A 16346-nucleotide genomic window follows, 5' to 3' on the forward strand; every position below is an offset into this window, starting at 1 on the left:
GAGCCTCCTGGAGGGATCCTGGGGCTGAGGAGGACAGAGGCGACAGTCTGAAACTGTCCTTGGGCATGTCCCTTCCTGAAAGCAAAGCATTTGCCAAAGGGGGCCCGACTGGCTGGGGAAATCTGTTCCATTTGTGGGGACTGATCTCAGGGCCTTGCCTGCAGGGCAAAGCCCAGGCTAGGGGCAGAGTGGTCTGTCCACATTGTGGCTGTCAAGACAGGCCCCTGGGCCAACAGGTTTGCACTCTGCCTCCTGCCTGTGACAGCTCAGACAGGCCTGTTCTTTCTTTGGCCAGCCAGGCAGGCTCATCTGCACTCTGGCTGCTCCGGCAGGTCTGTCCACACACTGACAGCTCAGACAGACTGTCTGTGCTCCAGCTGCACGGGCAAGCCTGCTTATTTCCTGGCCACCTGGACAGGCCTGTCCTCACTCTGGCTGCCTAGACTGGCCAGTCTGCAGCATGACAGCTTATATTAGCTCAGTAAAGAAATGCTGGCCAGAGTGTGGTTGCTAAGCCCACAAGACTTGAAAAATGAAATACCTTTATTTACTTATCACTAAATTCGCAAACACAGAAAAGAATATAAAATTTAACTCTGCTTTGTCCCACGGGTTGTTGGGGAATCCTGACCCCAGAACCACCTGGGAAGCTTGATCAAAGCATCCCAGGTGAGCCCACCGTTGGGTCCAGCTGGCCCACCTGTCCAGTGAGAGGCTGGCCTGGGTTTCCAAGGGCCCCTACAGCCCTGGTGAAGACATCCTCGTCTCCACATCATGTGAGCTTTGTGAGAGAGAACTGGTGGCCTGTAAGACAAGACAGGCAGCGGCACATGGAAGGCAGCAGGCCTTGGTCTCGGGCTGCTCCCCCACCTGGGAAATGCTATTTGAGGCCACATGTTATGGGGCTGCGTGGAGGACTGGCCTGGGCCAGGACACAGAGGGCAGCCCAGAGCACTGTTGTTATGTCTTTACAAACAGAAAGCAGTGGTGGCTGTGGGGCTTTGGGGCAGGGGCAGAGCCTAGAGCCTCTCTGGGCACCTGGCCCAGCAGGTGCCCTGTCCTCCAGGAGGGAGTGGTCAGGTGAAACCCCTGGGTTGGAGCCCTGGCCCTGACTTGCTCTGAGACCTGGGGTAAATGTTTTCAGCCTTAACTTTGTCATCCAGAAAGTATGGACCATAAGCCCTGCCTGCTGTTCTCACGGACCATAACAGTGGAACGGTGAAGCCAGGGATGGGCTGGGCTGTCCTGGCCCATCACTTCCCCGCTGGGGTTTCCTCTCTGAGACTCTGCGTTCTGTCAAGTGGAGCTAATTCTGACCTCCCAAAGGAGGGAAGACTGTGAGGATGGACCCTATCTGCTGCTCAGGAAAATAGTAAGTTGAGATCCTACCCTTTGCCCGACCCTGGAGGCCTCCCCTGGCCTCTACAGCTCTGCAGGCTCAGACATTGGTCTCAAGCTCGCTGATTTCAATAGTGCAGTGGTTCAGGCTGGCGGCAGCTGGCTCCTCGTCCTGTTCCACCTGGACAGGGATGTGGTGGGGGCAGGTGGGGCCCAGGGTCAGCTCTGAGGCCTCAGCCATGCTTTTCACACAGCCATTCTGCTGGGTTGCCAGGATCTCCTGGAGGCTCACTGGCTTGGTCTCACAAGGTGGCAGTTTCTGGGGAGAGGAGACAGGCCTTAGTAGCAACAGGAAGGACCGAGGACAGATACCAGGGAGGACTGAACAAGCAAGGGCTGGGAACCACACAATTGGTTTTCCTACAGATGTGCTGTGGGACCTCCACAAGCCATAGGGCCTCTCTTGGCTGTCCCGCCTCCTCCTGGGGCTGTCTCAGTGGAGGAGGAAACCTGACCCACAGGGTCCTGGGAGGGAATTGGGTCCTCTGCCTGGGCCTCAGCATCCTCCCCATGGGGTGGAGCAGCCTGCTACTTGTGGTTATTGAAGGAGCCCTGAAGACCACGAAGCCTCGTGCAGATGTGCAAACATCAGCATTGCTGCTGGCCGGACCAGCGCCACCCCCACACTAGGGTACAGCTGCCGGAGGGCAGGGCGTCAGCTTCCTCTGTTCCTTCTGTGTGTGGAGCAGTGCCAGCCATGCTGGGTGCTCAACAACTAGCTGTGAGAGGTGTTAGTCACCTCTGTTCCCAGCTGAGAAACCGAGGCAGTGTCAGGGAGGGACTGAAGGTGCCCCAGCTGGTGAATGGAAGACTGATGCCCATCCCACCAGGCTCCACCCGCTGGGGGCCTTTGAGGGGCTGGGCCGGGAGGAGGCACTGCTCTCACCTCAGTGCCCGTGTCCTGGGCAAAGTCCTTCCGGCAGATATGGGCCATGATCCCTGCGGCCAGTGCATCACCCAGCACATTAATCATGGTGCGGAAGCGGTCCCTGGTGGGCCAAGGTGGGCTGTGAGCAGTGGGCATTTATAAAGGGCCTGGGAGAAGGCAGGGTGTGCAGCCCCTGCGGGCACCAGCTGCCAGGGCAAAGCCCACAGCAAGGTGCCTTCCTGGTCCTCCCAGGCCCACCGCTCCCTCAGCGATGTGGAAGTGGGCAGATGCAGGTCTGGCTTCGTGGGCTTGCAACCGGCCGGTGGAGGGCAGGGCCTGCGCTTAGGAGGGCCCTGGCTTGGTTTAATGGTTTGCTCTCACCCTCTTGAAATTCTTTATAATTTGTAAATAGGGGACCCCAGATTTTCATTTTTGAAAACTGGGCTCCACAAATTATGCAGCCAGGCCAGTGTGGGTGTGTAAGGCACCCCACTGTGCCAAACCAGGGCATTTCCCCTGCCCACTGGCAAAGCCTGCTGCCTGGGTGGAGGGGGAGGGGAGGGGCCAACCCCACTCACAGAGCCCAGTCCACAGCGACGATGAGGGTGATGTCGTCAGTGGGCAGTCCCACAGAGGTGAGCACAATGACCATGGTCACGAGCCCGGCCTGGGGGATGCCAGCTGCTCCGATGCTGGCTGCTGTGGCTGTGATGCTGCAGAGGGGTGGGGAGAGGAAGAGGAGAAGCAGGAGGAGCAGGGTGCCATGTTGGGGTCCTGGCTCCAAGAGAGGCCAGAATGCCTGTACCTCTGGGGACAGCCATATGGGGCAGGGGTTGTTAGGTAGGCCACATCAAGGGGTTTTTCTGTGTGTGTATGGCGGGGGGGCGTGTTCCTGCTCGAGGTCCTATAGCCCCAATGGGCCCTCATCCCTGGCCTCAGCAGAAGCTCCTGAGGAGTTTGTGGAAAACCCTGTGTCAGGAACCGATGCTTCTGTAGGTGTCCAGGAAGCTGCCCAGAGTCTGATTGCCCACCTGCACAGCTCTGCCCAGCTTCTCTGGGGCCAGGTCCGCAGGGTCAGACGTGTACCCTCGGGCTGGCATACAAGGCCTTCCCCTTGGCCTCTGCCCTTCACCTCAGCACCTTCCCACTGCTCCAGCCACACCAGCAGCCCCTCTGTTGTCCCCAATCCTGCCCTTGGCCTCTGCCCCTCTGTGCTTGCCTGGAGGGCCCTCCTGCTGGATCTCAGCTTCTGAGCCTGCTTGGAGCTCCCTGCTCTGCAGGGCACCACTGGGGAAGGAGCCCTGTGCTGCCAGTTACAGAGGTCAGGTCAGGTCCCCACCCTAGTGATGACTTGCTGTGTGGCCTAGAATGAGCTCTTTGCCTTCTCTGGGCCTCAGAGACCCTATCAGATCTGGGACCTTGAGAATCGTAAAGGCCCTTCTAGCAGCCACCCTTCTAGCCCAATCCACCTGAGCGTGGGGGTGTCAGGAGTGCACCTGATGGTGATGATCTGGCCGAAGTCCAGCTCATAGTTGTTGACCTGAGCGATGAAGATGGCAGCCACAGCCTCGTAGAGCGCTGTGCCATCCATGTTGATGGTGGCGCCCACGGGCAGCACGAAGCGGGCAATGCGCCGATCGATGTGGTTGTTCTCCAGCAGGCACTTGAAGGTGATGGGCAGTGTGGCTGAGCTGCAGGCAGAGGGGCCAGTGTCTGCCCACCATCCTCCTCCAGGACGGTCAGGGCGTCTGGGTTGCTGGCCCGTGCTGGGGCAGAACAGGCTGGAGGGGCTTTGAACATGGTTGGGGATGGCACCCATTGGGAGTGCACGACAGTGGCCAAGCCAGGCCTGCCCAGGCCCAGGGCCTCAGGGTCACACAGGTCAGGAAGGGACTTACACCAACAGAATGCCTACTATGCGCCAAGTACTGTGCTTTACACACACTCTCACCTGATCCTCACAGCTTCCTGGGGTGGGCGTGGGGGTGGAGTCCATTTTGCAGATGAAGAAACTGAAGCCCAGAAGGGAGGAGGGACTGACCCAAGGTCACACTACTGTGCCAAGTGCAGATGCTGTGGCTAACAGCAGGGCTCTGGGGCTGGGTTCCAGCCTCCTCCTAGCCAAGTGGCCCTGTTATGCCTTAGTTTCCTTGTCCCAGGGAGGGATAATTGCAGAGCTATCATTATGATTTAACGAGTAAGCGCTTAGAAGAGTGTCTGCCTCATCACAAGTCCTCAAACACTGGTAGCTGCTCTTACTGTTGCTGTTTTGTTACTAGAGCTCCTGATGGCAGTACTGGGACCAATACTGATATTTGTGTGGCCCCAGAGCCCTTTCTGTCCCACAGGTCACTGCCTGGGAACTCCATTTCCACCTCTCAGAGCCTCCAGTGAGCCCAGATGGGCTGGGCCCAAGGTTGTGGCTCCTGTCAAGCAGGAGGTGGCCAAGGGCTGCCAGCTCTGGCAGGGTGAGCCCGTGGCTTGGGGACAGCCACGTGGGACTTCATCTTTCCTTTTCACCTCTGGCCTCTGCCCTGGGTGGAGGCTCTGGATGAGGCATGTGGGGTGTTTCCTCCCTGGGGCTCTGCTCCCCCTGAGTCCTGTGTGAGGTGCTTCTGCTGCCAAGGAGTTTGTGGTGGCCTCATACCCATTTTACAGATGGAAACCCAAGGCCCAGAGCAGAGAAGGCAGTAAGGGCTGGAGGGAAGAGTCAGGCTTTGGTGCCGGAGACATGTGAGCTGGAGCTCAGACAATTTCCTCTGTGTGGGGAGACACTCGCTGTGGGAAGAACCACCCTTTCTTCACACGGTCAGAGCATCTAGCCTGTGCAAGTGGCCATTTCCTCCTCCTTGACCGACAGCTGGGTTCACATGACTCTTAACTCCGTGGGTTCTTCTGCACTGTGCTGTGCGCTGGGATCTTTGAGGGCAGGTGCCGCATCATCCAGCCCAGGCCGGCCTTTGCCTTGGTTTGTTATCTCTGTTAATCCCACAGCAACCCTCTGGGGCGGCTACAGTGATCTCCAGTCTGGAGATGAGGAGCTTGATGCCCAGGGAGGTCAAGTGACTTGCCCACAGTCACACAGCTAGTGGGTGAAGGAACTGTGGTTCAAATCCCCACTCGTAGCGACACTGCCAAGGTTGTAACAAGGTTCAGCAGGATGTCTCAGTAATGTAGACAGGCAATGTCCCTAACTAGCGCTGGACCTGATGCCATAGGAGCACCATGTGGCAGCAAAAGGCAACAGCAACGGTAGAGCCATCACTTCTTAGCTCTCCCTGCCCCCGGATGTGTGGAGGGCGACCCCCATGTGGACTGAGTGAGACTGAAGGTTATGGGCAGTAAGGGGAGGGGAAGGTCTCTAGAGATTCTAAAGGCTTTTTGCCATTTGGGCAAGTGGGGCCTCAAGCATTACATTTCAAAAATTGGTTACTATAGCTGCCCCCAAGTTTGTAAAGCCAGCCTTATAGACACTTCCTTATGTCGACGGTTATGGACAAATGATGTCTGAACAGATGAACAGAGCTGGGCCATCACCACCTCCCCTGTTCTGCCCATGGCCTGGGGCTACCTGGAGGAGGTGGCCAGTGCGATGAGCAGGGCCTGGAGGATGCCGCGGATGAAGACAATGGGGTTCTTTTTGGTGATGAAGAAGTAGAGCAGGGGCAGGATAAAGAGGCCATGGACCACTAGCCCACACACGACAGTGACCGCATAGAAGCCCAACTTTTTCCCCACGGCTGTGGGGTCATCCATCTCCAGGATCTTGCCAGCGATGAGGAACACAATACCAAAGGGGAAGTACCTGTTGTTGGGGCAGGGCAGCCAGCTCAGTGCCAGGCAAGTGAGGGTCCCAGGCGCCTGGCACTGCGTGGCTGCCTGGCCTGACCCCCCTGAGCCTGCAGGGCTCGGAGGACCAAATGAGACTGAGTGCCAAGGTGCCCAGCACATGACATTGTTAAACCACCGCCCTCAACCAGCCCAGCCTGGCACTACCTTTCACCCCTCCGCCTTCCGGTCCAGGCCTCTGAGGAGTACGCCTGCCCTCTGCAGGCCCACATTTCAGCGCAGCAATGCCATAATCTGCGTGCATGACCTTGGGCAGGCCTCTGCATTTCCCCATCTAAACTGTGCAAGGTTGGAATAGAAGATTTCTAAGGTCTGATTCTGAACCAAGGAATGGCAGCTGGTTCTCACTTTCAGTTTCCTTCCTCCAAAAGCTGAGCTGATGAGCTCCATGTGATGGGAAACTGGGCCAGGAGAGCAGGGCCAGGCTTAGCTCTTAGCTCTCCTCCAATGGGCCTGACCGGGCCAGAAGTGGCAGGCCCAGCGCTGGAGCTAGGCCCGGTCAGGGTTGGAGATCCAGGGGAACACCTGTGACTCTGGAGGCCCCAAGCCAGGGCTCAGCCTCCTGGGCAGCCTACTCCTCGGAGAGCAGAGGATGGGGCCCTGGGGTCCCTCTGCCTGCCCAGGGCAGGAGTGGGAGAGGGTGGGGTAGGAGAGGCCACCCCCATCCCAGCGAGGCTCACCACACAGCCACTGCCACGATCTTCATGACGGACTCATTGAGGCACTGGCAGAAGCTGACCAGGGGGGCCCCGCTGTCGCCCATGCGGCCCAGCATGATGCCTGTGGGGGCAGGGACACACGAGTGTATCATAGACCACACAGACCAAGATAAAGGCATTTGTGATGCCTGCACATGCGGACATACGCTGGTGGCAAGGCAGTGACAGACCCCCAGCAGCCTCCATGCACCAGAGTTCCTCTCCCCTCCCTCCTCCCTTTCTCCTTGGCCTCCACCCCTGCACCAGAGCAGTGGCCTTGCAGCAGGTCTCTCTCTCTTCTTTCTAATCCATTTTCCACAGAGCAGTAAGTGCCATCTTCTTATGATAAAAATGCTCCCTGCCGAAAACCCCCCAGTGGCTTCCCTGATGACCTAGACTGTAACCAAGCTCCCTGCTTCTCCAGGCCCCTCTTGATCTGACCCCTGTCTACACCTCCCATCGCCACCTGGCCCTGCTCTTGCCTTCCTCACTATGCTCTGGCATCACTGGCCTTCTTTACATTTCTAGAATACATCAAGCTCTTCACTGCCTCAGGGCCTTTGCCCATGTAGTTCCCAGTGCCCGAAACATGGCTGCCCAGCTCGCCACGTGCCTTGGACATCCATCCCTACTGCCCTCCGAAAACTCCCCATTTGTTCTCATCTGTCTCATCTCTTTCCGATCTCTTTATATCATTTATCACACTTGTAACCGTGATTTTCCAGTTGTCTGTTTTCTGTCTCTTCCAATAGAAGGTTAGCTCCACAAGGGCAAGAACTGCATTTCAGCTGGCACATGGTAGCTGCTCAACTGTAACCATCGAATGAATGAATGAATAAATGAATGAACAAACGAATGAATGTCAAAGCCTTTCCCAAGGCCCCCGCTATTCTCCCACTGGGGTTCTGGACTCTTCCACTTAAGACGTGTTCACATGTGGACTGTTCCACGGGTGAGCTCCATGCAGGTGAGCACAGTCAGGCCACTCTTGCAACAGTGACAAGTGACTGCTTCCTCTTCAGTGGCTGCCCTCATGAAGCTTCTTATCACTGACAATTGACTGACTCAGCCAGGGAGGGGCAGGGCAGGGCAGGGATTTGAACCTGGCCTGTGGGACTCCAGAGAGGGCTCTTTCCCTACCCCAAGAAACCCCAAACCCATATTGTCCTTGGAATAGCCACCACTCGGATTAGGTGTGGACCCTGCTGGGGTGGGAGAGCCCCAGTGGGAGGTGACACTGGCCTGGCCCTGCCCTTCTGGCCTTGGAAGCCTAACTGAGCTCAGACCCAGGTCCCCTGCTGGCTCTGTCCCTCCCCTCATCAGCCTCCACTTAGGGTTCCCTGGAGGCACACAAGAGTTCTGGCTGGCTGAGTGCTAGTGTGCATTGGACCCAGGGTGGATGTGGGCTTCCTCCAACAGTAAAGGCCAATGAAACCTTCCCGTTAGCCACATCCCAACACCAGGGAGAAGCTAGGAAAGGAGGCTGGGCTGAGGAGACCAAGGCAAGCCCCATTTGAAGCAGCTGGGTGTGCTTGCTCACCCCCAATATGGTCATACATTGGCACAAGCGCCACAGGTGCGGGCACACACAGGGTCAGACACACACTGACTTGGGTGCTCATACACAAATACACACTTATTCACGTACAATGACACATGGTCAGCAACTCTGTGAACTGAGTCAAAGGGTCTCAGGGGTTTCTTTTGCTCTGCCAATAGATGTCCTTTTTGTATGTTTCCATTCCTACGAGAGAGGCAGTGGCTGGAAGGAGGAGGGATGTTCAGGAATGGGGACTAGTTCTCAGAAGTGCTTAGGGCACTTTCAAACACTGTCTTGACACACACTTAGGTCACTAAGGTCCTGGCCCCTCTGCATTTCTGGCATTCTGGCCAAGATGATAAGAGCTCTGTTATCCATCATTGCCCGTCCATTCATCCACCCATCTGCCCATCCCTCTAACAGATTTCACTGCGTGCCTACTCCTGCCAGTCACTGGGGTGGGCTGTGGGGATAAACGGAGAGCAAGCCAGGCCTGCCTCTGCCTGCATGGAGCTTACACCGGCTGCTGCACAGACAGTAAACAATTACACCAACGATTACACAATTGCAGTTGGGTCAAAAGTTTAAGGAGTAACCCAGGGCACCATCTGGGGAGTTGGGAAGAAGTTCCTGAGGATGTGATGCTTATAGAGCCACCCTGCATTGATACCACCCTCAAGGATGAGAACGGTGCAGGGGTGAGGAAGGGGCAGGAGCAGCCAGGTTGTGGGTAGGTGTCTTTTAGGAGCTGCGAGGCAGCGTGGCTGGGGCAGTGAGTGGGGCCGAGAGGAGTGGACAAGAGTGGGAGGCAGCCTGGGCCAGATCCCTCAGAGCTCTGCAGGCCCTACGGTGTTAGGCTCCTTTCCAGGGGGACTGGAGAGCCACTGGAGGCCGTAAGCAGGGACTCTGTGACCCTGTGAGGAGGACACGCCAGGACAGGGGACTCTTTAGGCAGCCTTTGCTGAAACCAGGTGAGAGATGACAGTGGCCCTGGACCAGGGTGGTCGCAGTGGACAGAGGGAAATGCAGGGACTAGAGACGGATTTCAGAGCCTGACCTGATGGGACTTGGCTGCGGGCTGAGGCAGAGGGTGAGGTAGAAAATAAGCCCCAGATTTCTTGCTATGAGCAATCAGAAGGGTCATGAGGCCTTTTACTTGAAAAGGAAACCCTGTGGATTAGTCAGGGAGGCAGGAGAGAACCTCCCAGGCCCTTGGCTGGGGTGATGGGGAAGGTTTATACCAAGTTTAGAATAGGACTCATAATGAGCCCTGGCATGGCCTAGAAGGACAAGATAGATTGCGCTGGTGGGTAAGGAGGGGTCCCCCAAAAGGAAAAGCTTTTGTGTCTGTGCCCAGTGTGTGTCAGTGGGGGTAGGGGTTGGGGGGCAAGGCCCTGCAGGCGGAGATGTATCCATGGGTTCTGTGGGATCTGAAGCTTATACATTTGGGGCCCTCTTTAAGATAAATAAATAACTAAATAAACAAATAAATAAATAAGGTGCCGGCCTCAGAAGGGACCCGAGCAAGTTAAGCTTCACCAGCTTCAAGGAAAGTAGCCTGTGGCCGGGGACCTTGGAGACCCAGGGAGGAGTAGCAAAGGGAAGTGTGTGGTCAGGGAGGCCACCTGCGGGCCCCAAGGAAAGGCACAGACCTTTCTGATGACAGAGGCCCCCAGGGAGAAGCCCCTGTGGGTGGGGGTGGGAGGAGGAATAAGCGTTTTAATAAACAGTGGTGACTGATAGTTTTTTAGATTTTTTCCTGTGTGTGTGTGTGTGTGTGTGTGTGTATTTTGTTAACCGCCTCCTCCTGCCAATCCCCAGTATTCCCAGACCTCAGTAGATATTCAGAAACAGGAGGGGCCAGAGACATGGTCTTTTCCAAGGGAGGCAAACAAGCACCCAGGGTTGGAGAAGTCGGAGTGAGGAACACCGGCTCCGACTGGGGAGGGCTGGAGCCACTCCACTGCGTGGGAAAGGAAGGAATGACCTGGAAGATGGGAGACTCCAGGTCATTCAGGTTGCTGGACACAGGGATGCAGGGAGGGGTAGGTGCAGGGAGGGACCAGCTCCCCGGCACTGCGGGGTGAGGTGGGCAGCACATACCCATGGTGGCAGAGAACATGACGATGCCCAGCACGTTCATGCCATCGCTGGTGCCAGGCTCTGACTTGTAAATGACCTCAGGTGGTGGGGTGAGGTCCAGGGTGAAGTTCTGAACGCGAGAGCCGTTCTCTTCCTGGACCTCATAGATGAGGATCCGCTGAGGAGGGGCCTCCTCTGATGTCACTTTGGGCAGCTTGGCGACAGGCGTGGTCTTGGTGCGGTACTGGTGGGCGACACCCCAACCAGGAAGGAGTCAGGGCCCATGTTGTTATTAATATCGACAACAACAACAATAAAACATCTTGGAAGCACATTTATGTCCACTCATGAACTATTTGATTGACACTATATTACCCTGTGAGGTAGGCAGAACAGGGATTATTATTAATATTTTACCAAAAAGAAAGCTGATTCCTTCATTCATCTATACACTACCCAGCCACGCCTCTCTCTGTCCCTTCTTCCCTCTTCTATCTTTCTTCATCTACCCGGGCAATTCTCCACTCACCCATCTATCCCTTTGAGCCATCTATTATCCATCTATTTAACAGTCAACTGTCCCTGCCTTCCACTGGTGGATACTTGGACTTTCTATAGGACGCCTCATTTTATTGCAGCTTGATTTATTGCACTTCACAGATGCGTTTTTCCTTTTTCTTTTTGTTGTTTCAAACTGAAAGCAAGGCCCTCCACCAGCAAAAAAGAGTTCTGCTTATTTTATTGCAACACTCGGTTCATTGTGGTGGTCTGGAACTTAACCTGCAGTAGCTCCAACGTTGCCTGTAGTTGAAAAGCTCAGCTTGCCCCAAGCCTTCTTGATGAGCTGATGTCCCAGCTGAAAAGAATCAAGTCACTGAGCTCCTATATTTCTGGGTCTTTCCCTCTCATTCTTCAGTTTCTAGTATCCCAAACAAGGGAGCCTCCTATCCTCCCAACACCACCATATCAATAAGGTAAGTCTTGGGCAGGAGGGAAGGAACCACTCAAGAAACACAGGGGACCTAAGTATTGGGGCTTCAGCTTCCTTACTTGTACAGTGGGGGGTCATAGCAGTATCTACCTCATTAAATTAAATAACAGTGGTGACAAAAGTAGGTTTACAGTTGTTTATATGGAGAAATATATAATACAAGAAAATACTCTGTATTTCACATATTCAGAACTGTAAACCTACTTTTGCCCACGTGCTTACACAGTGCCTGGAATGTGATCAGGCTCATGGAACCATTATTGCTGTTACCGCCGTCATCATCATCATTCCAATGCTGAACATTCTGTGCTGGGTGCCAGGGATACAAAAACGAACCAGGCGTGAATTCTTCTCTGAGAGCCTTGGAGAAGGAGTGATAATACTCTGCCTGAGAGAGCCAGACGGTTTCACACAGGAGGTGACATTTGATTTGGGTCTTGAAGGATAGGTAGGCGTTTGCCAAAAGATGAAGGGCATACCAGGTAGGTACAAGGTAGAGCAACGTTCTTTTTCTCTTTCTTACACCATCAGTGATTCTCCATCACTGTTGAAATAAAATCCAAACTCCTAGTCTAGGATTTAGGGCCCTTCTCTATCTGGCTCATTTCATAGTTGAAAACCCAAGAAGTTAGGAAAAATAGAGGGATTAGCTCAGGACCTCACAGCTCCCTATTTGGGAGCCTCCTCGTCAACCCTCAGCCACTTCCTTTGTGGCCCCAGACCCAGTGCAGGCCCAGCACAAGGAAGGGGGTCAGGAAATGCTGTTGGATTAAGTCAACCAAGAAGCCAACATTTTAGAAGGAGAAAAGAGTTAGAAACTACTAGAAGTGCAGACAACAATTGGTATGTAAAGATGTTTACTATAGTTTTTAGAAGGGCAAAACTTTGAAAACCGAAAGGGAAATGGATAAGTAAATTACAGTCCAGCCTTAACACCACAAATACTGTATTTTTAAAAAACAGTTGATAACTGGGGAAAATGCTTACAGTATAATGGGAGTGGGGGAGATAGCAAGATGCATGCTCTACAGGCGCTATGATCCTAATTTTATTTAGAGAAAAAAAGACTAAAAGCATACCAACTACTATGACTATTGCTAAATGCTAGAATTAGAGATGATTTTTACTTTCTGTTTTATATTTTTTTGTATTTTTCTAATAGCTATAGTGAACATTACTACTATTGTTATTGGGGGAAAGAATTATTTTAAAAAAAGAAAGAAAACAGGCTTAGAAGCAGACAGGCCTAGATTTACCTACTAGGCTATCATTTCCTAGTGGTATATCCTTGGGCAAATCCTTTGATCCCCCTTCCCGCCCCAGAAGAGGGGTTAACCCTACCGGAGGGCAGGCTATTTCGAGGACTGAACTACATAAGCCCTGCTGTAAACCTAGAGTTGGAGCAGCACTCTGGAAAGTGGTGCTTCACCCTCGTAGTTTTTCTTCATGCAAAGCTGGAACCCAGAGCAGGGGTGCAGCCTTGGGAAGCTCTAAGGATCTAAGTTCCCCCTCCTCTCCTCCCCTCTAGTATCCTGCTCCCAGGTATTGGGGAGACTTGCCAGTAAACCTGTCACTTCCCAGTTAGGCCCAGGTTGGCCCTGCCTGTCACCCTTAGGGACCCACTCACCTGTTTGAATGTGGCTTCCACAAGGTTGGCCGGGAACATGTTCCTGGGGAGAGAGTCAGGAATTGAAGAATTCCAGAGCTTGGGACAGGAGAGCCCTTGGGATCATGTGAACACCTCCCCTGGCAGTCAAGGCCCTCCACGACCCAGCCCCACCTTCTTCCACAGCCTCACCTCCGCCCACCCCCAGCCACCCCCAATGTGTAAAGCTCCAACACCAATTGCATACAGTCCCCTAAACACACTGCATACTTTTCAGATCAGTCCTCTGTTCACACTGTTGCTTCTGCTTGAAATGCCCTTCCTGCTTGTTTAACTCCTACTCCAGTCAATCAGAGGCCAAGCCTTCTGTGACTGCTCTAGGTGGACTCTGTGGCCCCGCCCCTGAGTCACCTACTCTCCAGTGCGCAGCATGGCATGGCTCACAAGTCTGCCTCCCCGCAGACTGGCTCCCTTGAAGGTGGCACTTGGTCATTCATATCTTATTCACAGTGTCCAATCCAGGACCTGGCACATAGGAGGGATCATTGTCCTTATTAATATTATTTTCATAAAGCTAACAGGAGAGGTGGTCTTGTCCTACCAGATATGAGAACATACTAGATGTAACTGTCAAAAGAGTGACAAACTGACATGGCCATCAAAAGAAAAATCAATGTGATGGACCCTGTAGCCTGGAAACAGAAGCTAGGCCATCTAAGTATTTTATAGTTGACAGAAGTTGCTTCACATATCAGTGAAGAAAAGATGGATTCATTAGAGACAACTGTACAGCCAACCAACTATTCAGAAAAATAAAAGTTAGTTCCTTATTTACACTTTCCCCCCAAATAAGTCTCAGATGGTTTAAAGGAATAAATACTTTTAAAATGCATCCATAAAAAGCTAAAACAAAATATAGATTAGTATTTTATCAGGTCTCAGGATATGGAAGGACTAAGAACAAAACGAGCAATAAAAATGAACAAATGCCACTACATTAAAATTAAGAATTTCGTTACGTGCACTATGGTATCCTGGATTGGGTTCTGGGACAGAAATAAAGGACATTAGTGGAAAAATTGGTGAAATCCAAATAAGGTCTATAATTCAGTCAATAATTGTATTGATTTAGTTTTAGTTTTGACAAATGTGCCAGTATGTCCGTGGCTAACATCAGGGGAAGTGGGGTGAAGGGCATATGGGAAATATGTGCTGTCTTTGCAACTTTTCTGCAAACCTAAACTTATGCCACCATAAAAAACTAACAAAACTAAGAAGCTCTCTCCGACAGATTACAATACAAATAAAATTCTAAAGCAAATGACAAGCTGGGGAAACTATATGACAAAGTGTTATCGTCCTACATCTATGAAGAGTTTTTACAAATCTTGTCCTTGTCTCCGAGCTCACTGTCTGTCTCCTCTCACCAGAACACCAGCTCCCTGGACGGCAGGGATCTGTGTTTTGTCATTGCTATGACCCCAGCTCCTGGAAGAGTGCCCAGCACATAACAGGCACTCTGTAAATATTTGCTGCTGCATAAATAAATGGACCACAAAAACATGAATACCCCAATAGAAAAACAATTGAAAGTCATAACCAAGCAATTCACTGAGCCAAAGAGGAAACACAAGTAGCTCCAAAAGCTTTTTAAAGGCATTTACACCATCAAACTGGTAAAGAGCTTTTTAAATGATGATGCATAATGCTGAGGAAGTGTGGGCCCCTCACATGGTTTTGGCAGCAAACTTTTTGTAAAGCAACTTGCAACCCTTATGGAGGAGCTTAACAGCATTGTATCTTTGTCTTTACAAGCTGCTTCCAGGGACCTGGTCTAAATCAGAGATTCTAACAAAGATTCTTGTTCAAGTGTTTGCCCTTCCTCTGCCTGGGCTGTCCCTCCCACTCAGTCTTCTTGGAAAATCTCTTCTCTTTCAAGACTCGGTCACACATAAATGGAGTTACATATATAAATATGAGTGTCCATTATTTCTTAACTTTACACCCCAGCAGCCACTGTGGGAAAGCAGAAACGATCCATTTTTTTCACAGCTGCTGAAATATGGTTCACTGTATGCACATGGCCAGAGGAAGAGGCTTAGAATGAGCTACTGGGGCAGAAAACTGGAGAAGGATAGTCACGGCTTTCCCACTAACTTCAGCCTTGTCATAAGGAGGAAAGAAGCAGAGTTAAGAACTGAGCTCTCAGAAGCTCAAGTGAGGCTTTTTTCCAATGAGTTATAAGCAGATTTCTGCCGCCAGAATAGGAGCTCCTGCAAGGGCTTTGACATCAAGCAGACCGGAAGCACATGCCGGGCACCCAGTCTGCGAGAGTGCCAGAGTCCCCCGGCCCAGGGCGCACGTGACCAGATGGAGGGTGCCCATGCTGTACTGATTGCTAACAGTCTGCAAAGCTCCCCTGGGTATAGCTCCACGAGGTCCAAGTGACTTATAAGGTGGGTTTGTAATGTAACTTACAGAAAAGGCTGCTTCAGCCCGAGTAGAAACTAAGAACATTCAGAAGGTTGCAAGGAACTGAATGGAACATACCTAGGCCGTACATTCTTTATAACTTCCTTTAAAATGAGAATAATGTGAAATGCGTTCTGTGGCAGGGATGGCTAGTGGCCCAACTAGTCTCCGTTCTCCCTCCTTCTTTACTAACAGAAACCCTGGGATGTTATGGAAGCCAACAAGGCCCCGCCATAGACCCTGTTTTCCAGCCTCTCTCGTCAAAGGGGTGGCCAATGAGATATAAGTGGGAGTCATTGGATGTTGTTTTCTAGAAAACTCTTGAAAAGGTGCCCACTCAGCCAGGACTCTTTGGTCCTTTCTTCCAACTTTCTTCTCTCTGCCTGGAACATGGACATAATAGCCAGAGCTTCAGCAACCTTCTTGGACCATGAGACACCTGGTTGATAAAAGCCAAGTGCTAAGCGGGGTAAAGCACACAGGTGGAGGGCACACCTGCTGGCCACGAGCTGCCTGCCTCTGGAATGCTTGTTTGGGAGAAGATGTAGCCTTTACCTAACTTAAGCCTCTGCTGGTTCAAGTTTTTCTTAACTAGTAGCCAAAAGCTATCCTTGACTAACCCAGGTGCCCATACTAATTATCAATGAAATTGTCCTGCAGATTTTAATGAAGAATATATTGTTTCCCTGACCGGTGTGGCTCAGTGGTTGGGCATCGTTGCGCAAAGTTAAAAGTCGCTGGTTGGATTCCCACTCAGGGCATGTGCCTGCGTCGCAGGTTTGGTCCCCTGGACAGGACACGTGAGAGGCAACTGATCTGTGTTTCTCTCTCTGTCTTTCTCC

General features: G+C 52.4%; 1 protein-coding gene across 4 annotated transcripts in view; it reads right to left on the reverse strand.

Moving 5' to 3' along the window:
• Positions 1-525: 525 nt before the first annotated feature.
• SLC1A7 (solute carrier family 1 member 7) overlaps positions 526-16346 on the reverse strand; it is a 42973-nt gene continuing 27152 nt past the window's right edge. The window contains exons 4-11 of one of the 4 annotated variants that reach the window (XM_090269484.1): positions 13054-13096; positions 10457-10679; positions 6796-6895; positions 5838-6071; positions 3763-3957; positions 2845-2979; positions 2285-2387; positions 526-1657 (exon numbers count right to left, since the gene is read on the reverse strand). In XM_090269484.1, coding sequence (XP_090125610.1) covers positions 1439-1657; positions 2285-2387; positions 2845-2979; positions 3763-3957; positions 5838-6071; positions 6796-6895; positions 10457-10679; positions 13054-13096 — 1252 coding nt within the window. In that variant the 3' untranslated portion in view covers positions 526-1438. Of the gene's footprint in view, positions 1658-2284; positions 2406-2844; positions 2980-3762; positions 4015-5837; positions 6072-6795; positions 6896-10456; positions 10680-13053; positions 13097-15841; positions 15888-16346 lie in introns of those variants that run through there. The other 3 variants (XM_090269485.1, XM_090269486.1, XM_090269487.1) reach the window with 3 other exon arrangements.

Source organism: Furipterus horrens, unplaced genomic scaffold (assembly GCF_987537825.1).
Source record: "Furipterus horrens unplaced genomic scaffold, mFurHor1.1.pri manual_scaffold_3, whole genome shotgun sequence".
NCBI classification, from domain to species: domain Eukaryota; kingdom Metazoa; phylum Chordata; class Mammalia; order Chiroptera; family Furipteridae; genus Furipterus; species Furipterus horrens.